We start from the raw sequence: 26,584 nt of genomic DNA, 5'->3' as shown, positions 1-26,584 counted from the left end.
TCTCACTGGATTTTAGAGGACATGTTGATGAAGCAACAGGATTGGTGAGATGGAGGAATAGGCCCCAAGGTCTGGACTCATGCTGGTCACATGGAGAAGAGATAGAAGGCCAGATTGCCAGTGGCTCTTTTGGAAGAAGAGCTACACTGGACAAGTGCAATGATCCTGGGTGATCCTGCTGGGAGTATGTATGTATGTATGTATGTATGTATGTATGTATGTATGCTTATAATGCCCTCCCACTATTCTTCACTCATCCTTTCCTGGAAAGCCTCCCTCTTCCTTTCCTCTCCTTAATGAGGCAGCACAGTCAGTGTTGGATCCATGTATCTGCCATTCTCCAATAGAAGAAGGGGTGTGTGTGGATTTGATACATTTAATTCTTTTCCTCTCTATGTAGCCTAAGTATCCTATTTCTTACCTTGTCTTTTGTATAACCTTTTACACGATTTATAACTGTTGCCTGGTGCCCCAGATGCCTCGAAAATTCTCATCTCTTGGAGAGATGCAAGGGGAGAAGGGGCCATGTGGATGGCAGTACTGGAAGATGACCCTGGGAAACTTTCCTTATCTGTTTTCTCAGAGGTGCTGGTTGAATAACATCTTCACACTTGCAGATTGGTAGAATCCACATTGGACTGTTGGGAGGGGTTTCTAATTTCCTTTATCCTAGTTGCATGCCCTGAGGGACCTCAGATCCTGCTTTGAATTTTGACTTGCTTTTATCCCTCTTCAATAAAAGAGTCCTTTTGAAATACAAAGTTTTCAAGAGTCTATACTTAATTTTTGAAGGGTGGAAAGGCTGGTCCTTTCAGTCAGTCTTGAGAAGTCTAGTCATTAGCATAAGATTATTTGACTGATTTGGAGTCCTGCATGTTGGGGTGGGATAGGGAGGCCTTTTGGAAAGAACAGAAAAGGTTTACATTTATCTCATTTTCACAAAAAAAGAACACCTTAAATTAGGATGGATGGTGATTCCATCATACATCACTTATTAGACTTCGATGGCTGCAATGCATACTTACATTCTCTCTATAAACAATATAAGAGTTTTTCTGATGTCGCAATGGTAATATTGCAAGCTTTTTTTTTAGTAATGTAGGTAACTAGTGGTGGGAATCAGATGGGACAATGCAAGATATATGTGTACCAGTATTTTTTGTGTGTACCATGATTTTACATGCAAATCCAAAAGTGTCAGCTTGTGTATTCAGAGTTTTTCAGCATTAATTTAGCACCAGAAAAAAAAACACAAATGGCTGATGCTTCATTTAACATCTTTATAAACATAATAAGTAGATTTTACAAACCAGTTGTAGATTTCTCCAACATGGAGCAAACTCAGACAAAAACATGCTGCAAGTAACTTCAGTAGCAAGCATTATACACAGCAGAGGAGAGAAGCAGTTTCATTTTCAATAGATAGACTCAGAAGTCAACATAGCTTCACAGTTGCAGAGCTTAACATAGCTGCAGAGTTGCAGAGCTTTATACAGAGCCATGGCTAGGCTACTTCTAGTTTCAGTTTTCAAAACAATCCTCATTGGCTGACTTAGTTGCTATGCCTATTCATTGGCTGACCTTGTTACCAAGCTCTATTCCAGTTCATGAATATACACTGACATTGTGATATAATAACTAAATCCTTACTTATTATAGGTTGAATGTTCCTCCACCCATTGCCTCTTGTCCTGCCTTCAGGTGCTATGAAGAATAAATCAATATTCTCTTCCTTGTGACCGACCTTCAAGTATTGGGAAACTGCTATTGTGTCTCCTCTGAGCCTCCTTTTCATTAGGCCAAACATGTCTAGTTCCCTTAGCTATTTATTGTATGATATGGCCTCCAGACCCCTTTACCATCTTTGTTGCTCTTATCTACACTTCTTCTACATTCTCTTTTTCAAAATGTAAAATATTGTAGAGATGGATTAATAAAATATTTGACACAATTACTAAAAAATATTATTAATTGTTAAGAATTGCAGGAATGTATTCCTGGAGATTTACTCCCAGAAAAAGGAAATTTGCAGCTTTAGAAAAGCACCATTTATTCATTTCACTCTGCCTGTTTTTGATATTGAGAAATATGACAATTTCTGAAAATCCTAAACTCTTGTGAATATGATTAACGGTAACAGCAAAGACAAAGATGAATGCATATAAGATAGATAGATGTGATTTATCAAGTAGTCATATAAATATAATGGGCAGGGGTGAAAGACCATGAACTCATTCTTAAGCTTCTGAAGAAAAAGTGGCAAATAAGTCTAATAAAATTTGCAGATGATAGCTAGACAGCTAGAAGACAGACAGACAGAGGGACAGGGATAATAGAGATAGGGATAGGGATAGAGATGGATGGAAATCCTATACAGAACTATCATATTGTCTGCTGACTTTTCTGCATAGGTTTCCAAAGGTTTGCTTATTTCCCCCCGTCCCTGTCAGAATTACCAGTGAAGCACACAATAGTCTACAGGGGCTTTTAAAGCAACTGCACTGAGCTTTCAAGAGGACATCCTTCAGTTTTCTTGAACCCATGAGAGCCATGAGTTCAGAGGAGCAATTCTGCCACTGAGCTAAGTGCAACAAATCCTTGCATTTATAAGGGTTGCAGCTGTCTTAGAGTCATACAACTGATATTCAGGTATTTCCTAACTGGAAGTGTTTACAAGTGTCGCAGTGTCCCATAGTCATTTAATTGGCATTTGTGTGCTTTAGACCAGTGGTTGCCAACTAGTGGGCCATGATCCACTGGTGGTCCGTGAGAAAATTTTGGTGGTCAGCAGAGAAATGTCACCCCCAGAGCACTCCCCAAAGCAATTAATCCAGGCTGCCCAGGAACACAAGGCTGCTCCTCCCACATGGCCCGCAGGAACCTCCTCCCCACTCACTCCTTACCTGGCAAACTTGCCTGCTAAGTTGCTATTTTTTCTTTTTTCCCCCCAACCATCAGCGGTTCTGCTGTGCCAGAAAGTTTAGATTAGCTAGAAAGCAGGAAACTATTGGATTTCTTGCTTTTTAACTAATCTTTAGATATTCAGCTCAGCTTTTAAGCAGAGCTGAACCTTCCTTAGGACTGAAGCTTCTATTTGTCAGTGCAGACTCAGGTAGCCAATGGCAGATAGATAGATCTCTGAATGAATCTGTGATTGTGTGAGCAACTCAATCTGCCTGCCTGCTTTGCCTGATGTTGGGTAAAAGTTGCTTTTTTAATAAAAAAAAATCCAATATTTACATAAATATTTATAATATTTACATACAAGTCATGCCCAGCCAGTCACATGACCACCGAGCCACACCCACAAATTAGGCCATGCCCATAGAACCGGATGTTATGAAATTTGAATCCCAACCCTTCGTGTGTGTGTGTGTGTGTGTGTGTGTGTGTGTGTGTGAGAGAGAGAGAGAGAGAGAGAGAGAGAGGGAGGGAGGGAGGGAGAGGGAGAAAGAGGTTAGATCAGATCTCTCTCTCTCTCTTTCTCTCTCTCTCTCTCTCTCCCACCAATGTCAGCAAGCCACCATAAGTCAGAATTCATATTAGTGATCTCTGGGATTTAAAATTATGAGTTTGATGGTCCCTGAGGTCCAAAAGGTTGGCAACCCCTGCTTAGACCACTTTCTGATAAGCAGAATCAATAGAGAAGCTGACCATAAAAGCACAAACTGCAGTTGTGTGATGTCTCAAATAATGATCATAATGATTTGCTAAACCATGGAAGCAAAAGTGATGTTGTAAGTCTGAAATAGTCACATGATATTTTGCTTAGTGATAAGGTGCTCAGAATTGAAATCACAGGTCCCATTTGTGGTCAGTGAGTGTGGACTACCTATTTTCACATAAATACTACTAGATGGTTTTTTTATACAAATAAAAATGCTTTAGTTATACCCTCATATTTTATACATGTACAATATGTACTGGCACTTAAATGATATTTTTTTTAAAAAAAGGATTGTAATTTTCAACATTTTTAAGTAGTTGCCACTTTATTAAACTGGTTTTGCTTATTTATTACCTGGTATAACTGAGGGGCAGAAAATACACACAGGTCTTAATTAATGATGTGTTAGATTTCACTACTACATAAGGTTTATGTCCCTAATTTAAACTGAAAGTCAATAAATAAATGTTAGTAAAATCATAAATTACCTTCAGACGATTTTGTTTGATTACAATTTCTGAGTGTGTCTTACAACCATTATGCTGTGTTAGCTTTTAAAGATCTAGTTCGCCTTGTCAGGGTAAATAATCTGTTGTGTCAGTTTTGAAATATTTTAAAAGAAAAACTTGCAAAGTAGAACAGGAGAAAGGGGTAGAAAAGAAATAGGTCCTTAGGAAGATAATATGTTTTTCTCTATGCAATCACCAATATAATGTGCTGTGCAATTTCATTACAAATTAATTCATTTTCTCTCAGATACTTCCCAGACACAGTTTTAGCCTTCACAATGTCTATTACACTGATCTATCATCTGGAAAACAAACGAGAGAGCAACAAGACAATAGATCTATGCTTTTACAACAGATGGCATAACTCCAGGATGCAAAACAATCCAAAACAGTTCATGTTAGTAGGAGAAATACTAAGTCTGTATAATTTATCATATATTATAAGGGACAAAGTCTTCCAAATCTGTTTGCTTTGACATATGGGAATCAGAAGATAATAGCTAAATGACAGTGGAAAGGAAATCCACTTATTTAAAGAATAGAAAAAAAGGAGACTATTTTCAAAAGATGATTGACAATGCTGAGTTTATTTTACTTTTTTGTTTGGACACAACCAAAACAGTTTTTTTTTTTTAAAAAAAGAAGTGTTAACTAGGTGAAGAACAAAACCATCAGGACTGTGAAAAGAGAAAAACCAAACACTGGAAGAAGAGCAAATTGGAGAGATGTAATTTAAAAATTAATGGAACAAGATTGTTACATTTTTTTAGACTTTAGGGAATTGACCTCCACTATGCCAGGTTTAGGATCCATATGCCATGGAAATCAATTTTTAATTTCTTTTTCATCTTAAAGTCTCCTTTGGGTTGAATCTGACTTTTGGTATACTCATAATTGTATGAGGAAAGTACAACAATTTGTATTATTTAAAAATAGTGTCTCTAAGTGTAACAGAGCTTCAGAAATACTCATAATTTTGTATAGAAGGCTACCTATGTGTGTATGTGTGTGTGAGAGAGAGAGGGGGGGGGAGAGGGAGGGGAGAGGGATAGAGAGAGATACATTTTCATAGATTTATCCTGTACTGACATTGGAAAACATTCTGGATCAACATACTGTAATTGCAAATTCTCTCCTGCATTCCGTCTTGTGGGAATACATTTTTTTTCTCTTGTTGACATTCATTCTAATTATTTTTCTCTACTAAAATGGTTCCACATATTATATCTTTGACCAAAGTGTCTGCTGAGGAATCTCTATGACATTGAGGTGGAGGATTGACTTTCTCCCTTCTGTCTTGTCACAGCCTGAGAATAATCATAATCTAATATGCTTTAAGAAGAAGGGAAGGGAGAGAGGGAGGGAGGGACGGAGGAAAGAAGAAAAAATATATTGATATATTCTTGATTTCATTATGAGAAATAAAGAGATGATAACAAATTTGCCAAGACAATTTATTTAATAAATGCGCAAATTCATCTAAGAAAAACAGGGTGGTGAGTGATGAAATGTTTAGACAGCAATTAGGATGTGTTGATGACTGCAACGTAGTCACTTTTTCACCTCTCTAATGCACAGACAAATCTGTTGAAAAGAGACATGACATGTCTTCTTCTCTGGGAAACATTAGCAACTCTTTTCCCCTCACTCTGCTTCATTTGACTCTTTGAACCTCTAGGGCTATCTGTGTAAATTAGTTTTTGCATCTTGTCAAATCAAATGAATACTTTGCATCTTGGGCATTTGCAGCAAAACCATGCTTGCTCAGGTCAGAGTAACTCAGAAGCAGCCAGAGATAAAAAACAAACAAAAGAGAAATAATTAAGTTCACACTTTAAGGATTTAGCTATTCACTGATTCTAGGTTGGCATGTATTTTAAAATGCCTTTTTAAGTACAAACACAGACTTTTGTGTACACAGACTATTTAGCGATTTAATACCAAAATATATTGAACCCACAGTTTTCATAGTCAAATATTATATAAAATTAGCTAATCAAATTATTTTCAAGGGAAGGGTTTCCTTGCTAAACAAGGGAGCTTGCCCTTGTGGTATTGAGTACGGCCTCTTCCAACATGGACTACGTGAAAAATGGATATCTGAGGTTGTACTTGGAATAGAATTAGTTGTATTAAATGTACAGTATTTCCTTTTTAGATAGGGGCATTTTATAGCTCACAGGAAGAAGATTAAGGTATCCTTGCAAGTACCAGAATGTGGCCAATATCAGAGCCAAGCATTAGCACACAAGCATTAGCATACTGCAGATGAACAAAATTCTTGAAAGCTCTAACTAACTGCATAGAAGATTTTCAAGGTTACTTAATAAATTAAATTGACTATATCCTAATAGTAGTCATTGCAATTTCTTTTTCTGCATTTTCTTGTACATAAGCTTACTTGACTCTGTGCTTGAAATATTGCCCAAGGAAACATTGTTAAATGTGTTCCTTGTGTGGTTGCCCAAATTCTGCAGACTCTTAATATGGGTACTGAAGTCTTCACAAGTTGTATCCTGATTAAGCAGATGGGCAAGCCTGGACCTCATCACTTAGGTGACTGAGAAGAGATAAGAGTGCTGAGGGAACTCATAATTTTCTCCAACTTTTTCAAGAAATTTGTTACCATCCAGTTATTTCAGAAAGCCTCCAAAGACTAATAATTTTCTTGTCCTAAGTAAAATGCAGCACCATGAATGTTGAATCTTGTATGTTATATTCTAGGATGATGCATTTACTATGGAAGAATTTATATATCATTTTGCTTTGTATTCTTCAATTAGTACTATAGTTATTTACTGACTTGTAACCCACTTAAAGTCAGATGAATTGTAGCTATTTGTAGCTAACAAAAAGTGAGAACAGCATAGATTTCATGAGGGTTCTTAATGCTAGTCAAGAAAAGAACTTGATCTTGAAAACTAATAAGTAAGTTTCCAAGTAGACTTATGGTAAGCCAAAATTAAGACAGTCTCACTTTGAATCATTTTATTGTATTGCCTTTTCTTTGTCCTCTGCCTGGTTCCCACAGCCTTTTATGCCTCGATGCAAGCTGGATCCACTGGTCTTGAACTTGCTAAATCCTATGAATAAGCTGGCTGCATGGAAACTTAATTCTATTCCTCTTCCATTTTCATTGTGTCTGTAGTAGAACATGCTAGAGAGAAAAGGATGTCAATTCTTCCTTCATGTATTTATTTTGTGATTCAATAATTTACTCTTTCTATTTGGCGAATTTATTTTCATGTATTTGTTCCATTCTGATAAGTCACTCTTGTATTCAATCTACATTAATTCAGGACTTATCCATTCTTCAAGTTATTTCTTTTTATTTTACCATACACAATTGTGAACTGTTACATTGCCACAGAATTCCACTTAATTTTGTGTTTCACTTGCCATCCTCAATTCTCATTTCCATTTATCAAATCAAACATAAAGCAATTGTCCCTTCCTTTAACATTTTCCTTTATTTTCATACATAAAAAGACAATAAGCTATTCACTATGTTTCTGCCAAAACTTACAGACCATTTCTCCATCCATTTCTCCACCTTTAGTCAAAATTCTATGAAAGTACATTAAATTATCTGCTATTTTTTTTTTTAAGTATAACTTAAAATAATTAATTCTGTTTTTCCTGTCAAATGCTATTGCCTTGGTCTTTGGTGTATTAATTTTTAAATCCATGGTCCTTGTTACATTATTCAATCCAACATTTGCAGCAAATCATTTGGATTCACAACTAACAGCAGGGCATACACTGAATACAGATAGTCCTTGATTTACAAGAGGTTGCTTAATGACCATTTGAAGCTACAATGGATAGGGGGATAATCACAATCAAGGTTCAAAGTTGCAAGAGTTGCCTGCCCATGGTCATACTTTAGGCCAAGGGAGTCAAACTCATGCTCCACAAGCCGGATGCATCATGCGCTGTCCCCGCTCCTGCCCAGTTTAGTGAAGGGGGGGAAAGTCCTGATATGTCATGTGATGTCACCATGATGATGTGAGTTTAACACCTTTGCTTTAGGCACTTATCAACTAAATTGCATTTACATTGTTTGCATTTTTTTTCCAGTTGTCAGCAAAAACCATGTCCATGGTGGGTTTTTTTTTTTATACCTTTTGACAGCTCAAGTTAATTGAACTGAAGTTAATGGGATCTTGTAATTGAATCTTGAAAAATGACCAGGTTTTATATAAATACAGTTCAGAAATTATGCTAAGCTGTTGTATGGTTGGTTTGCTTTCAATTAGCATGTTACACAGTCCTCAGTATTATGATATTGTGGCTTACATCTTAATGCAAGGGTCCCCAAATCCCAGGCTGTGGCCCCGTATCAGGCCCCAGTCAGTTTGGAACCGGGCCATGCAAGCAGCAGGTGGGCACACACCCTCTCTTTACCCCACTCCTGCCACTACCACCAGTTCACAAAGTTGGAAAGTTTGGGGACTGCTGTCTTAATATATCATATGAAACCAACCAAATTTGGTTTGTTCTTTAAATTAACTAAAACAATACATTGTGCGAACCTGATTAGAGTCAGATACATTACTGTTTGCTCTCAGCCAAGATCATGTTTTAAAAAGTGTCAGTTATGCAATCACAAGTGCTGTCTTTACATTGTTGACCTTCTTCCCTATAAGCACTCCTGCTCTAAGCTCACAGATTGACAGAATTCTATTTTTTTTCAAGGAATTGTTTCATTCAATCTTAGTACCTTGTCTGCAAATACCTGGTTCTTTAAATAGAGCATTGAATAATATCACTGCAACACCAACACTTCGTAACCTATGACTTTATATTGTAACACATCTATTTACTTGCTTGTTGGCACTGATATTAGCTTGACTCCTATGAACATTTATTTAGGATTACATTTCAATGGATTCAGAAGAGACATATGAATTTTCATGATTAATAGTACGTCATTCAACTGAACAATAGAAAAACAAAGTTCACATGACATATACTGAACTATAAAACCTCAATATTTATTTTATTTTTATTATTATTTAAGGGAAGGTTTGTAAACTTTAGGCTGCCATTTTCTATGCATGCAAATTTAGTGACTTGCTCTAGCACAAATAGCTATTCTTTAATAATAATAAAAAATGATTAAAAAAATTCTGATTCTGTTCCTGAATAATCCCTCACTAATCCTGGGCCTGATTTAAACAGTATTATGTTAAAGAATGGTAATGTAATATGTTACAATTCTCTGCATGCTTGACTTTCAGCTCTGTTATCCTATCCTTTATTGCTGTTTTTTTCCTTGTATTACACTCAAATGCCATTAGAAGCAGTACTTTGCTAAAGTCAGCCATTAATCTTTCAGCAACTTCTGTGATATTTTTTTTTATAGTAATACTATTCTTTCCAGGTTTACCCAATGCATAGATCCCCTGCCTTTTTGAATAGCCTTTATTATGACTCATTTAAAATACTTCCCCAAAATAGTGAGTGTGTGTCTATTTCTTTTCCACTTCAGAAATAAAAAATCTTGGGTATTCATGGTGCTTTAGATTAGACTGACTTGTCTGTTGCTTCAAATGTTTACTAAGTAATTTGTTTCCAAAGAAACAGTCTATGAAAATCCTCAGATTTCTGAATAATTAATAATAGGAAAACTCAGTTTAGGTGCAGGACTAGTCAATATGATTTTGGTTTATATTCCATTAAAATCACTTCCAACCGTTAAAACAAAGTAGTTGGAAACCTACAAATTAATAACAAAAACAATCAGCAGAAGCATATTATAAAATCACACATTCCTGCTAAGTTAGGGAATGAGCAAAGCCAGCCAGTAAAAGTGTTTAAATTGGTTTTAGAAGCAGCAGTAACCAAATTACTGAGAGAGAGAAAAAATGTTCTAAAATTTGATGACCTCTCTTGGGAAGAGAAAGACTATGGAACTCCATTCAAGAACAGAATTTGACTGTTTTTATTGGAAATACAATTAAAATGTTTACATATTCCCAGTTGTTTCTTTCCTCTCAAGTCTATCTTTCATTATTTTCCAATTAGCTTTCTGACATGTTGTTAAAGCAGCCATTGCTTCTTTATTACAAAGCAGAGAAATAACTCCTGAGAGTAGAATAAGAAAACCATTTAGAGGCACCAAATGGTATTATTATAAATGATTAGTGGCTGTCAGCTTCTGTTGTTTCATCTATTTCCTTCCCTCTCAACCTTGTATATCTGTAGGTATTTCATAGACTGGAAGAATGACATGGATAACTACTTTACTATAGATGGAATGGAAGGAACTATTGCCACAAATGAGTTACTTGATAGAGAGAATACTGCGCAGTACAATTTTTCAATAATTGCAAGTAAAATTAGTAAGTACAATAGAAATGGGATTGATGAGATTTTGAGAACTGTTATTATTTATATTGTTTGTCCATTTTTATGAAATCGTTTGGCAAAATGTCTTTTTTTTTTCTTTTGTCTTATGAAATACAGCACGTTGTAACACTTTATTCATCAGATTTCCTATAAATTTGGCAGACTCCTAAGATGTTTTAGGGATCAGCTTCAAATAATTTATATTTTTTGTCGGTAACTAGCCTCAATCACTATAGTATGATTCCATTCCTGAGGGGGGAAAATATTGAATAAGCAGCTAAAATTACAGACATGATTCCTCTTTTTTCTTTTGTGGAGCATAAAAAGAAAGGCTCCCTATTACTTTTAGTGGAGTCTGAACTTTCATTCAGTTACCTCATATCCAGTGCCCTGTAGTGTGTCTATAATTTGGATTGATGTGTGCCTCATATTTACTATCTGACTCCATATATATAGGTTATTTATTCTCTGAGAACAGTCAAGACCTCAGATTTCCAGTGTAAAGTAACATATGAAGTTCCAGTTACAATGGGCAGGGATAGTTTGGTGTGCTTGTTAGTTACAAATCTAGTTCAAGAATCATTGTAGGAGCAACTCAATAAGTATCAGGTGTTTTATCCTACTGCTCACTAGAGGTATTAGAAATAGCCAAGCAAACACAGACCACCTCTTTATCAATGTCTTTATCTCTGCTCTGTTTTCCTCTAATTGGAAGACTCTCAGACTCTTTCTTTCAACCCGCTTCTTACAGGAAGACATGGTGCCTCTTTTTTCTTCTTCTTTTGCTCAACCTAGAAAGCTTGAAAAAAGAAAGTAGGCTCTGTATCAGGGCATGCGACTTTATTAATACATTGTACTTGTTCTTTTTGACCCTTAATATACAGTATGTGTCTACTCGGACACATATGATCAGCTTAACAGAAACCCTAGAGAATGAATGAAGGATTGTTCCTCCAAGGATTGCAAAAATCTTATTGCATCACAAGGGAATCCACTCCCATGTGGACAATTATATGGACAAAGGGATGGAGGCTTTACGATGAACAGAGAATGAGTTCTACAGTTAGGTGAACTGCTTTCCTTTCAGACTGATGGTTTAATCTATTGTTTTCCATTCTGCATAAAGAAATTTTCCCTAATTGCAGTGTTATGTGTTACCAGCTGTTTGTTTCCAGTCATACTTTAATAACTTTAAAGGCTCTTTTTTTCTTCTTTGATTATTCTGTTTAATTAAATTTCAATGGTCTTCTTTTTTGTCTTGTAGAGGGAGGGGGGTGCAAACTGGTATGTGACTCTACAGTATAATGATGACTCAGAAACAAGCAGGCTTCCAAGAACAATTTTCGAACAGATTTCAGTGCCCTTGTAAGCTTGTATAATTACTGATTAAGCATTCTAAGGATGGCATGCAAAAATTAATCATAACTAAGTACACTGGAAATGTATCATGGTTATAATTAATAAAACCCATTGGTTTCACTGGGATTTGTTCTGAATATGTTTGCCTGAGTCTGCCTATTATTGTTTTTCAGTATTAAAAATATAGTTAAGTAAACAAAAATCTAGTTCAAAACACCTCAATGGAGGCTCTGGTTTTATTTTTATTTGAATTTCATTGATAGAAAACATTAATAGAAAATCTATATCTCATGCATATTTTTCCTCCTATTTATCATATAATCAGTTCTATATCATACTATAGTATCATTTTCATGTTCAATAAAGGGAGGTATATGCACTAATACACTTAGGGGTGTTTATTACTTTGCCTTCCTTGTTTAATGTTCCTTTTTTTGGTATTTAAAATTTGACCATTCAGTTTAAGAACATTTAAATCTTAAAAATGTTAAAAAGTCCATTGATTGATAACTGCTAACAAGTATCGCTATCAAGGCTTAGCCAAAAAAAAAAAAAAAAAACCTAATCTTTTTTTCTTTCTCAAAATATTTTCCATCTTCTAAAATGTCTGGAGGTATTTTAGTTCTATCTAAAACTTTGAGTAGTTTCTGCTTCCAGCAACATATATATATTTTCTTAAGTTTTCGTGGGTACTTACATATATGGTATTCAGCTTTGTCTGGGTATTTTCCCACGTCATTACAGTTGTGCTTTTAAAGTTGTAGCAACGTTTTGGCAGAATCTCATCTGCTATCATCAGGCTTCTGTATTGTGTTTGTCTGTGACACAGATGAACACAATACAGAAGCCTGATGAGGGCAGATGAGATTCTGCCAAAACGCTGCTACAACTTTAAAAGCACAACTATAATGACATGGGAAAATACCCAAACAAAGACGAATACCGTATGTATGTATGTATGTATGTATGTATGTATATATATATATATATATATATATATATATATATATATATATATATATATATATATAGTTGTGCTTTTAAAGTTGTAGCAACGTTTCAGCAGAATCTCATCTGCCATCCTCAGTAGGCTAGCACCAAATTTAAAACAGAAAAGGCTGGGAAAGTCTGACTCAGAAACAAACACTATACAGAAGCCTGATGATGGCAGATGAGATTCTGCCGAAACGTTGCTACAACTTTGAAAGCACAACTATAATAACGTGGGAAAATACCAAATACCAATAACAAAGCTGAATACCATACATGTAAGTACCCGTGAAAACTTAAGAATATGTATGTATGTATGTATGTATATGTATATATATATATGGATCTTTGGTTATTCGGGTTTTCTCCCACAGTATTTTGGGGACGTTTTGATGAAATCTCATTTGTCATCTTCAGGCTTGTGTCTTCAGCTTTGTGCTTCTTGGAGTAATGTGAGCTTGCAGCTGTTTTTTTTCTTTTAACTGCCAGTGGGAGTGCGACTTGACTGGGTGGGAGTGCGACTTGACTTGGCTGTGTTATTCGGAGAAAACCCGAATAACCAAAGATCCACATACAAATACCCGCAAAAACCTCAGAAAACACACACACACACACACACACGCACACACACACACACACACACACACACACACACACACATATATATATATATATATATATATATATATATATATATATATATATATATATATATATGTTTTCTTAAGTTTTCGCAGGTACTTACATGTATGGCATTCGATTTGTCGATTTTTCCCACGTCATTGTAGTTGTGCTTTTAAAGTTGTAGCAAGCCTGATGATGGCAGATGAGATTCTGCCGAAACTTTGCTACAACTTTAAAAGCACAACTACAATGACGTGGGAAAATACCCGAACAAAGCCGAATGCCATATATACATACATACATACATACATACATACATACATACATACATGTATTTATTTTATACAAGACTTGTATAAATCAAAGTTGCATGCCTTTTGATAATGAGAAAATGAGAAAACTGGAAAAAATATTAAATAAGGAATCATATAAATTTATTTAAATCAAATTAATTAAATACATGTATATAAATTTTCATTTCATTTTTGACCTGATCCAATTTACTCATTACAGTGCAATCCAAAATATGTTCTGCATCCTTGACAGAATTCATTTTACCTTAACAGCATATTATATCTAATTGTAACCAATGTACAAGCACCTGGGGACACTGAACTTGTAGCCAGAAAATACTGCTATAGTAAAATCTGGAACAGTTATTTATCCCTGATGTTTGTAGACATATACGAACTCTATCCAGCCCATCTAAGTTTTCTTTTTCTCCATCAAAATCTTAATAGCATCCAGACTCTGTAGATATAAACATCTACAACATCTTTAGGTTTATTTCTAAAGCTGACTTGGGTGAAAGGATGACACTCCCATGTTCTTAATATGTATCACTTCCTGAAGACCAAAATTACAGACCTGCCAGGAGCCAGGATGGGTTTATCTCATTCATGGAAGAGCTTATGCTGCTTAGTATACTATTTGTAGTGCTCCCTCAATACTCATTATTAATTGGTTCTGGGAGGTCCAATGAGTACCAAAAACAATGAGTATCAAATGAATTTTTTCCATAAGGAATAATGTAGTGAGACACAAACAAACACTAACAAGTTCTAGCCTGTGCATCAAGTACCAAAATGATGGACAAAATTTTCACATCAAAATGCATTGATTATCAAATTCAATGAATTTCAAAGCAGTTGAGTACCAAGGAACCACTGTACTTTCTCAGGTTTCACAAGCTCAAAATAATCCTGGTTGAAATGCAACCATGTTGCCTCATTTACCTCACTTGTCTCTGTTCAACAGAACAGTTGTGTAGAAGAAATGCATTTGTTTTCTTGCTTAGTTTGATGTTCTCTGAGTTTGGTCATCTCGTCAGGATTGGTACAATCTTTTTAAAAACTACAGGAAAATCATATAAACATTATATTTATATATTCCAGGTACTCACTAATACTTATGTGTAACTAATTGCCTTCAGAATATATGACCTGCGTATGCTGAGTTTTCTCTTTGTGGGAAACTATTTACCATGTATAGGTATATTGTCTACAAAATGTGATGATAGTTTCCTTAGGTGCATATGTTTATGGTTGCTTAATCCTAGATCCTTGATTATTTATTGTACTCTATACAAGGAAGAATACAATTCCTGTATGAATTATGTACTGTAAATATTTACTGAGTTCCCTCAGAACAAAAACATGACAAGTACTTTATAATAAATATGACAAATTATACAGCTAAGTTTTCTGTGCAGTCATTATATCATTACCAGGCACAGTCCATTTTGTATGAGAGATTTACCCAATCAGTCTAAAAGGACATATCAAAAAAGATGAGCGCTTCCATTTTTCATTGCTGTGTGCAATGTAATACTGCTAAGATAGTACCAATATTTCATGGCCTGTTTTAAAATTCTTTTCCTAATAGGCAATCCACTCTTGACCAGCAAAGTTAATGTCATCATAAATGTCCTGGATGTCAATGAATTTCCTCCAGAAATTACGGTACCTTATGAATCTTATGTGTGTGAAAATGCACGGCTGGGACAGGTATATTATTTTTTTTTAATATTAGATGCGCAGTCTGTTATGTGTGGATAGAATCATGTACAATATAACGGCTAACAAACTATAAAAACTGACTTGAGAGCCTCCTTGAAATTCTATAATTTACTGTTTTATTTATATGCTTATTAATCACTGATACTTACAGCCAAGTGATTTGTTTGGAAGTATATTGTCCTGTGATAAAAAAATGATTTTATATATTGTCTGACTAGTTTCTCTTGGCAAATGGATAGTTTGCCCATGTGCAAAAGATATTATGCTATTTCATGTGAAAATTTAGAATGTGTTCTCAAGATTCGTCCACCAATCTTAAAAAAATGGCCTGATACTGATTTGCCACAACTCTAAAAAACAGGTTAGTTTAATTAATCCTATATTGCATACTGACAGCGGAGGGTAGTTGTATAATTGTTTATATTACACTTTCATGTAATGATTTCCCAGTAGAACTGGAAGCAACAAAAGCAAAGTAAAAATTCAGTGAAACAATGCTTCAATTTTTATTTTGACTCAGTTTTAGGTTTAGTTTCTCATGTTCCTTACTTCCTTCTGAACATAATCCAGAAGCTAGTGCAGAATAAGTTGTCTGTTGTGTATATAGCTAATTAGGTTCTCTTAATGGAGATGGCTAAAGATAATATCTTTGATGAAGACTGCAAATTATGGGCAGTCTAGAGAGAAGAAAAAGACATTCAGATATCCTGGCTGAATAATATTTGGGGTCTTGTGAATAAAATAATAGGATATTAGATTGAGTTTAGAAACAAATAGAAATATTTCAACACTGGTATCTATAAAACCACATGCCAGTGTCATTCTAACCACTATGATACGCAGTAGTTGATAAAGCTATATAGAAATGTTAAAGTGCTCTAAGGAAAGCTAATTAAGACCCAGCAGATCTGTGAATGTATCTCTCTTGCCAAGAGGAGGTTTCAATACCTGACCAGCTGTGGTTATAGTAGACAATTAGTCCTATGAAAGTAAAAGTAATATTTTGTCAAAGAGCACTCCCATCATTATCATTCAGAAACAGTAACATCTGAACCAGGTTAGGCTATATTTAAGATCACAAACTGGCCTATCTCCAAATGAAACTAATCTTATTTGGCTTTGGAGCCTCAGTTTATTGGTTCAGAACTAATCCATTATTACATCCAGACTTCTGTAGACAACAGGCTTCCACAGAAAAGGCGAGTTAAAGCTGAATGTCATAAGTGATGGAAGTCAACCCAAGAATTTCTAGATGTCAAAGAAACCCCCTATCATGTATGATAGCCCATCAAAGACTTAATACATTAGAAAAATAGGTTGTATCAACTACCTTTACAGGATAATATACATTATTATTTTTTGTATGGGAATCAAAATCCTTTAAAGTGATATCAGGTTATATTTTGAACTTTAATGGAAAATGCATTCATTGTTCAGCAAATTAACAGTGGCTCTTCAAAAGATATATTCAGCTATTATACAATGAGTCTTTAGACAACCTCTGAACCTAGTTTGTATGATTATAAGCTGTTTGCCTTAAACCCAAACTTATAAAAACTATAGTTGCCTTGTCAGGTTAGGAAAAATGATAGGCTGAATTATACTCATGGTGATAAAGACAACACACAATGTAGCCCATTATAGTCCTTCATTCAGTCCTGTTTTACAAGCTGCGCAGAATCAAATGTAGTGTTCCAAAACCCATAGGCTCTAATAGTTTTTCTTGTACAAAATTGTTGCCCAAAGGGCACAGGATATGCTCCTCTGTATAGACCATACATTATTTTTAAAGATCTATTTCTGGAAACAGCTTGTATGGGATTTGTCCCTTTTATGGCATTTGTCCTTGTGAAATATGGTAGAACATACAGTAGATGTGCAACAACAAATGTCCAAAACAATAAAAAGAGTGGCATCAGAATGGAACATTGCCAGGCCTGAACGAAAATGGCTGACATTCTTGCCATCCCCTCTCTTGGATAATTGAAGGGATAGGATAATCTTTAATCAAATTGCTAATGACTTGGAAGCCTACAAGTTTTATTACAAAAGTATTCACAAAGGTTTAAAGAGACAATGGACATTCAACCTCAGATGATGAATTCCATGCCATCTAACCATCCAGTCAAGCATCTTCAGGAATTCTTTCTCCTAAGTGATATTTCCAAATAGAGGAAGAATAACAGAATAACAGAATAAAAGAGTTAAAGGGGATCGTGGAGATCTTGTAGTCCAGGGCTGTCAAACTTCTGGCCTGCGGATCAGATGCATCACATGCTGGCCATGCCCACACCTGGTTTAGCAAAAGGAGGGGGAGTCCCGATACATCACAGGATGCCGCTGTGACAACATGAGTTTGGCACCCCTGTTCTAGTCCAACCCCTTGCTCAAACAGGAAACCCAGTACCATTTCAGACAAATTGTTGTCCAATTTCTTGTTACAAACTTCCAGTGTTGGAGCACCAACAAATTGTGGAGGCAAGTTGTTCTACTGATTAATTGTTCTAACTATCAGGAAATTTCTCCTTAGTTCTAGGGAATGGTCACATGCAACTTATTGCTAGAGATGAACTTTTTTGTAGAGTAATGTGCTTTGAGATGGGCAGTTATACATGTACATCTGATAAATAAATATTATAATGTTAGACTGCATCAGCTGGTCTTACCTAGCTTGTAAAGATAACCACATTTCAGTTTAGGGTTACTATTTCACTCTCTACTTCTATTGCATTATCTAACTATCACATTAAAATCTTGTTTTATTTTCATACATGTTTTTATTCCATTGTGGGTTTAGGTAATTCAGGTTATTGGTGCGGCAGACAAGGATTTGTCTCCTGCTGGACAAAAGTTCTCTTTTCGACTGTCTCCTGAAGTTACTACAAAGCCAAATTTCACAATCCACGATTTCACAAGTAAGATGGTTTATACTTCAAACAATTATAGACCTGTTTGTTCTGGCAGTCCTTGCCTACTGTTTTTCATTTATACATGTGAAGGTGAATTATTTCAAAGTGTAATTGTTTCTTAGGTGCTGAGCAAAAGTTGTTTTATATAAATGAAATGCTTTGTAGGATGACTTCAGTTTTAGTCAACATTTGTAAAATTAGCAGTTGGATTACTGTATTGATTTCCTCTATACTATGAGAAGCTGCAGGCTAATATAATATGTATGATACATTGTTGGGTATGAAAAGGGTATTTTTCAGGAAGAGGGACAATTCTGGCAATTTCCCTGAATGTCTCACAGTGGATTAGGCTGCAGGAATAACCTTGAGGAGCAGGAAGAACTACAACCAAGTCAATGGTTTGATAAACAAGATTTGGGTCTGAGACAGAAATATATTCTTACTCTCCCATAGTTCCCTTAAAGATGGAGGGAGGGGAGAGGCACACTCAGACTGGAAAATTTCTGTTATGGTAACCTTATAAAAAATTAGTATTATCATTCATAACTTTAGTTTCTGGTCTGGTTTACCTCAAAGGGCTGACCTATATTGTTTACCTCAAAGGCTCCATTAACAGTACTGTAAAAGAATCAGACAGAATCAGACTTTTTTTTTTCTTGCTAGTTATTCTAGGCAATAAAACTAGTAAGTTGAAACATAATACCAATAAGAATTGTGAGTTTTCTGGATACTCCTGTTTCTTGGTTTCCTTTGGTTTCAATTGACACAACATCAAAAATGAGCATAGGATACAGTGAGAAGAAAGTTGGAAAGAGAATTCACCTGAGTTTTATCCCTTGCCTTCTCAGAATCTTCAAAAAAAACACCACATTTATTGATCATGAAAGAGGGATAGTGAAAATGGCAGAAATTGCTCACAGAGATGGGTCTCTATAGAGCTTCCTGCTTCCATCAAAATGATGCAAATAGCATTACATCACCTCTTCAGGATGTATATGCATCATCACAATGAACATACAAAAGAGATGGGTCTTGTATCCAGAATCAGAAAAAGGAAACACAGATGATATTTACTATCCATTGGATTAGAGCACTATTTCTCAATGGCTGCAGAACTCTGGGAGTTATCCACATATGTTAAAAGTGCTTATGTTGAGAAACACTGGATTGGAGGATAGATAGGATCTTGACATAGCAAGCTGGATCCTAAAGGGAATATACTATACAAAGGAAACAGTATTGGCACAGTAAGTTACAGGAAAGAACAATTGCTGATTATCTAACCCTTTCACTATTAATTCTGTGAAAAAGCAGACAGGCTTTGCCAGAAGCCTCTATCAATTCTAACTTCTCTGAGTTCTGAGTATAGCTGAAGTGGAAGAAAACAATTTGATTTAGTATGAAGAATTAGCTGGAAAAAGCCATGGAAAATTAGGAAGGGAATTTAACAGAAATTAATACATTTCAACCTGCTTTTTCTTTTCTCTCTCTTAACCCTCAACCATCAATTTTTGTGGTGGATGCTACAAAAATTTCAGTTTACTTCTCTATGATTCTTTTATTATTTTTATTACTAAGAAAGCTTTTAATTTTTTTAATGGTTTTAATTATACCACTGTTATCTCTAAACCCACTATAATGCAACCCCAAGTATTCTGTGTTTCTGTTCCCTAGGGAAGAAATAGCAGCAAGGAATATGAGGACACATCTGAGGAGATAAATGAATTACTCACAAACCTAACCTTGAATTCTCAAATAGCTTTCTTAATTTTAACCAGATTTGGGGTATTTAATGTTTATTGATAAATTAATTTGATTTATCCTTTTGTCTGTGCTTACTGAATTTATACTTACTCAATTAATAAAGGTTTTTTTCATTTCTATTTTTCTCATTTGAAACAATTCATTTACTAAAAGCTTATAAATTACTCATTGAAAAAAAATGGGTACAGTATTTATGTATGAAACATCCTAAGTCACAATACATGAATGGTATAAAGTATGTCAAGTCAAGTTTCTTGTGGGAGTTTTCTTAAATATCTTTACATGGATGGGGAAAATCTTATACCTTTTGAAAAATGTGCCTTCACATTTGGTAGAAATTAACCAAATAAATAAAATGCCATTATTTTATTTCCTATAAAGCACTAAATGGAAATCATTTGAAAAGCAGACTTGGTAGGGGTGAGGAAACAAGAAACAGGGAAAATATGGCATTCTTCCTTCTTGAGATAGCCTGGCTTTTCTTTTCTGACAAGCTTACTGTCAAACTGAGATGGCTTGTACAGCAAGAGTTACAATAATTATTATCTGCCTGGGAAAGAAGGGGAGGGTTGCATTATCTTCTGTCTTGTTTCAATGTGACACTTGGGGTAATAATACAATGGAGGACTCCCGTTAAAGCACAGATGAGATTGACATCAGCTCTGAATCTCCTCCTCTTCTTTCCCTCCCCTTTCACATTTAATAATGTAAAATGTATGACATGAAGGCTTCCCAGGGCCAATTTCCACCTTATTTAGTTGCTGCTCATAGAGAAAGAAACTTGCAACCTGTTAACAGGACATCTAGTTCTAGGCCAAAAGTATCTTTGCTATTTTTTGTTAACCATTCTCCTTCATTTTACTGGAAAAGAAATATATTTCTTTAAAGGGAAAAAGAGAGAAAAGAGAAGACAAAGGAATACTTTAGGGCAATGACCCCCAACCTTTTGGTCACCAGCGACCAATTCTATAGAGAAAGTTTTTCCCATGGACTGGAGCAGGCATGGTGCTACCTGCATCCCATGGCCAAGCTGCTGACATGCCATGGACTGGAGCCAGTCTACAGATCAGGGGTTGAGGACTCCTGCTTTAGATTATTCTGCACCATCCATGGTTTCCCACACTTCACTTATATTTCTAAGGAAACATCATGTGAAAAATCTTCATGGTGAGCCTTTCAAATTGGGATGTTGAGGAAAGCAACAAAATAATGAGAAGATGAATATTAGAAAAAAAAATCACATGAACTGTACCTTTCAGTACTTTGCAATAAAATTATGATTAAAAAAAAAGAGTTCTGGGCAGGTGGAACCACTCAACTAACCCTTTTTTTCTGAACACAAGGCTACAAGAATAATTTAGCCCAGGATAAATCACTTTATTTGTTGTGTGATGCTGGATGTTAGTAAAATAGAGAAAAAGCAAGGCTACTGCATTGCTGACAATTAGATATGAGCCGTAATGTTTTCGGCCAGTGTCCAGAACTTTTATTTATTTATTTCCTGCATTTTCACAAGAAATTGTGTGCTCAGTGCCATTTCTGAGCCATGATGATAATGAGAACAGTAACTCAATCCTGTTTTTCAGACAACACAGCAGGAATTGTAGCTGGCAGAAGTGGTTACAGCCGTCGACAGCAAGAGTTCTATCTCCTTCCAATTGTCATTGAAGATAGTAGCTACCCCAAACAAAGCAGTACAAACACAATGACAATCCGAGTTTGCAGATGTGATTCTGATGGCTCCATCCTCTCATGTAATGCTGAAGCAATATTCTTGCCTGTTGGACTCAGTACGGGAGCATTGATTGCAATCCTATTGTGTATTATTATACTCCTAGGTTAGTGTTCACCTATTTGCATAAAGTAATTCATGTTACCATAGATTTTTGGAGACTTCCCCCCTAAAAAATGGAATAAGTCAGATGGGCCTAATGAAAGGTTAGCTGGATACAAACTATTGCTTTCCACCCATTTACAGTTGTGTTGAGAAATTTCTTCAAGCAAAGTCCTAACAAATGGCTTGAATGTAGCTCTACTTTGAAATTTGGGAATATTGCAATAGGAAATTTAATGAGCATTTTCAAATCTTATTGAAACATTGTAAAGGTGAATCCTATACATATGATAACCACATGGAATGATGAAGTCTCATCTTGAAAGTTCTTCCTTGACTACATTTTTATTTAAATAAACATCCATTATCAAGGAAACTTCCATCATCAAGAAAAGACACAAATTTACTCTGAACAACTTCTCTTTCCCTTTCCCCCCATTTATTCTTCATTGGCCAAATGTGATTGGACACCACAAGGAATTTTTCTTCAGTGTATAAGCTCTCAATGTACATAAAAGATATAAGCGATAAATCATGATCATAGTCATCATTTACCCTGAACAACTTCCCTTTCCCCCCTTTTTATTATAATATATAAGATTGTATAAAATAGAAGATAACATTGAAATAGGGCTACAATAGTGAACTACAATAGTACTGGACAACCTTTGAATAGTCGGGCTAGCATTTTCTTATTTTGTTAGAGCTTTTCTTTTGAGTTCAGCACTAATTTCTTTTGAAGTTTATACTCAAATGTACAATATTTTATTTAATTTCTAAAAATGGCATTAGTTAAATGTGGTCAATAAACACATAAATGCTGATGAGTAGTATTTTGGATGCACTCACTCAGCCCATCTAATGACAATCCTTCACACATAGAAAAGAGTCAAGGAGACATATTTAATTATAAACATGGAGGTGAAATATTTGCAAAGAAGGATAGGGAAATTTTAGAGAAGCTGAGGGAGATCATTTCCATTAATTATCTTCATGCAGAGGATAATGCAAACACTCACCTTCCATTCATTGCTTTTGTACATAGTCTGAAGCTTTGTGCAGGATAAAGAAAAAATGGATATTTTAGAAGTGATGATGGAAAATTTGGTAATATCTTTGGCAATGTCACTGCTTGCTCATGTATATGACAGCTGATATATTAGCAAGTGTTGTAGTTCTTGCTTGAAAATAAGCCTCTTTGAAATCCATGGCACTTGCCCTCTAACAGACCATAAGTCATAGGGACATCTCTGCCATGAATTTGTAAGATGATATGGTCTAGTAAGCCTCCTCAGTTTTCCAACCTCTCGTCCTGTCTTTTATATATAGGAAATGCAAATGTTTAAAGAAAGTTTAAAAGATTCTGCAATGGCCATTGAAAACATTGGTCTGTACAAGAGACTGACACTAAATTAGACAAGGGTCTGTTAGTCTCCTTCAGTGCTTGATGGAGAAATCTCCAGCATTACTTCTCTGACAGTGAAGATAGACCATCAAGGAAATATCCCATATGTATGTCAGAAATACAGCAAAGCTAAAAGGTTCTATACCTATTCCACACATTCCTACCACATGTTCCAGAAAAGAACCAAGAACACTTCTTGTCTTGAAGTGGCATAATTAATTGGGCCTCAGTTAGCATGAATGGGAAAAAAGAAAAAGCTTCTCTCAAAATTTAAATATTCCTTCAACATTTCACTCTGGAGAGGGAATCCACTGGTTTTACTTCATAGTGGTTCCTCCATTGTGGATTCTGCTCTTTCTCTAATGGGTTTGCCCAAAGTAACAGAGAAAGCAGCTCATTATTTAATTCTATTTTATTTGCTAAACATAAACCTATTTCCTTTGGGTTTCTGCCCGTAAGAAAATGTCTCATGGCTATTACTGTTTATTGCAAGGTTTCCGAGACCTACAATAGCAGTAAATCTTTTTGTCAACCAAAGAAAAGCAGTGACCCTTTACTACAATAATTCAGTTCCTTATGAGAATTTATTTTGACACATTAAAAACAACAGGCGTAACCCCCTCCCTGACACATTTTGTGTGTGAGGTTTATGTCTGTGAGCTGTGAGATGCAAATAGAGAGAAGTCCATTTCTCAGCATAGCATTAGCAGTGAGAATGTTCCCCTGTCCTGGTACCTTAGATTAAAAAAATATTTGGAAATGGACAAGTCCAATCTTAGATCAGAGAAGTGAATGATGTGAAGTTGACTGACAGAAGTCATTTCTTTCCCTAACTGATTTCTGGTTTTCTCTCTTGTCTTAGTTATTGTGGTTCTTTATGTGGCCTTGAGGCGGCAGAAGAAAAAAGATACCCTAATGACCTCCAAGGAAGATGTTCGAGACAATGTCATTCATTATGATGATGAAGGAGGGGGTGAAGAAGACACTCAGGCTTTTGACATTGGTGCTTTACGGAATCCCAAAGGAATTGAGGATAACAAAATACGCAGGGATATCAAGCCAGATGCTCTCTGCTTACCTCGCTCAAAACCACCCACCGAGGACAACACAAATATTAGAGATTTCATAAATCAAAGGCTGAGAGAAAATGATGGAGATCCATCAGCTCCCCCTTATGATTCATTAGCAACTTATGCTTATGAAGGAAATGGATCTGTAGCTGAATCTCTCAGCTCTATAGATTCTTTTGCAACAGAAGCAGATCAGGATTATGACTATTTGAGTGACTGGGGACCACACTTTAAAGTCTTAGCAGAGATGTTTGGAGAAGAAGAAAGCTATAATCCAGATAAAGTCACTTAGCTGGAGGTGGAGGAGGACCATGAAAGAAAAGTAAACCCACTAGTTTTACACACACAAAAACCAAGCTTTATAGAACAAGTTTCATTGATTATAAGAGACAAGACCTGTTTCCAGCAAGTTCCTTTATTTATCATACCACGGATCGTGGTTTACTATTTTTCAGGGGAAGAATGTTCTTTGACTATCTTTTTTGTTGTTGTTGTTGTTGTTTTGATGGCAGTGGCTGGGTTTAATTTAATTTAATTTTTTTTTAACTGTATTACTTTGAAGTCACACTGAGACTGTCTTGGGCCTATTAGCTACAACTTATCGATAGAACAAACAGAAAGTACAGCTTTCCGGCATTGTGGTGGAAGAGTGGTAGATTTTCTTAATTCCACTGAAGTGCCTATTGAAACTCTTACCAGTAAAGTGGAAATAACCGCAGCAACAGAATTAAGGAAAAACAGGATAAAGGAAAGGACATTAACTTTTATCTGGAGACACAAAAGACACCTGGTAACTTCTGATTCTTTTAAAACATACAGTGTAGAACAGAGAGTAGAATCAGTGGGTGCATCGTGTTGAGGAAAATGTCAGGTTTGTTTTGGGAGGGGTTGTTTTAGTTCATGTTTTTTTTAAAAAATAACCCAAGAAAACAAACTGTCTGATAGGACAATGTCTTTCTTATGCTTACATTTCAGAGAGAATTTTTTTGAAAAAGCTAGTATTCCAATTCAAGTTGTAAGATCCAGTCTTAAACTGAAACAATGAATATTTAAAATGTTTATCAAATGTTATTCTTTTTTTCAAGAATTAAAAAAACGAGATACAGAAGTATGCATACATATGTGTTGCCTAATTAGTTGGTGCGCTTATTGTACAAGGTTCCTCTTATTCAGAGGAAAGCTGTTGTGTGGCACTTGATAGAGGTATTTGACCATCTTACTGTAAGTGATATGCTGGTTATATTTTTGTTCTTCCTTTTGTTTTTTTGTTTTTATCAATCTAGTAAGTTGATGGAATTGTACATATAAATAATGTATCTCACATTTGTTTCCTACAGCAGAAACAAACACCTTGTTCATTTCCCCCCATTTATTATTGTGATGCTCATTAATAGTTCTGGTCATAAGAAACAATGAAATAATATAATTAGGGATACAATATCCCTAAACAGGTTTCAGTCATGGCTTCCCTTTTCAGAAATATGAATAATGAGTATTAGTTATTTTTTCAATTTTTGGCTTAACAGAATTTGACATCATTAGATAGCCTTATTGATCTTAATCATACATATCCTTGAGGTTATCCTTGTTTGACGCATTAGTACAAAAAATGGACAGATTGTGTATTATTTGCTGGGTTAAGCTTAGATCATTCAAGCCTTTATTATAAAATAGATAAACAACATGATTCAAAATTTTATACCAAATAATAAGTATATAGGGAAAAGTTGCAAAAAATGTCAACATGAGATAATGGCATATTCATAGAGAAATGTATAAGGGTGTTGTTGTTTTTCTGCAGCCTTAAAAAAAAATAAATCATAAACTGATTTAGATACCAGGCAGGATGAACCAAAAAGTTATGCAAATGAACACTTCAGCAAAAATAAATAAATCCTGCCATCCTTAACACTACCAGATAACGGATAATAGATATGTGTACTAATGGCAAGATGTGCACACGGACCCACATTCCTTCAGTCTTAAATCAGAGTCTGCCTCATTACATGCCCAAAGCAATCCAAGGTACTCTCTAGGCATCTTTTCTAGTGGATAAAAAAACCTATAGAATAGAACAAAGT

At 35.3% G+C, this 26,584-nt stretch overlaps 1 protein-coding gene across 1 annotated transcript in view; it reads left to right on the top strand.

Annotated features, from left to right (window-relative positions):
* CDH12 (cadherin 12) overlaps nucleotides 1-25,423 on the top strand; it is a 787,338-nt gene extending 761,915 nt beyond the window's left edge. The window contains exons 11-15 of the mRNA XM_087930733.1: nucleotides 10,387-10,523; nucleotides 15,388-15,509; nucleotides 18,319-18,436; nucleotides 21,781-22,032; nucleotides 24,296-25,423. Coding sequence (XP_087786859.1) covers nucleotides 10,387-10,523; nucleotides 15,388-15,509; nucleotides 18,319-18,436; nucleotides 21,781-22,032; nucleotides 24,296-24,795 — 1,129 coding nt within the window. The 3' untranslated portion in view covers nucleotides 24,796-25,423. The remainder of the gene's footprint in view (nucleotides 1-10,386; nucleotides 10,524-15,387; nucleotides 15,510-18,318; nucleotides 18,437-21,780; nucleotides 22,033-24,295) is intronic.
* The last annotated feature ends 1,161 nt before the right edge of the window (nucleotides 25,424-26,584 follow it).

The sequence above is a fragment of the Pseudonaja textilis genome, chromosome 3 (assembly GCF_049901715.1).
Source record: "Pseudonaja textilis isolate UNSWEBS1 chromosome 3, rPseTex1.2, whole genome shotgun sequence".
Classification (NCBI taxonomy): domain Eukaryota; kingdom Metazoa; phylum Chordata; class Lepidosauria; order Squamata; family Elapidae; genus Pseudonaja; species Pseudonaja textilis.
Note: the sequence above shows the minus strand (reverse complement) of the source record. Positions and strands in the feature narration are given on the sequence as shown.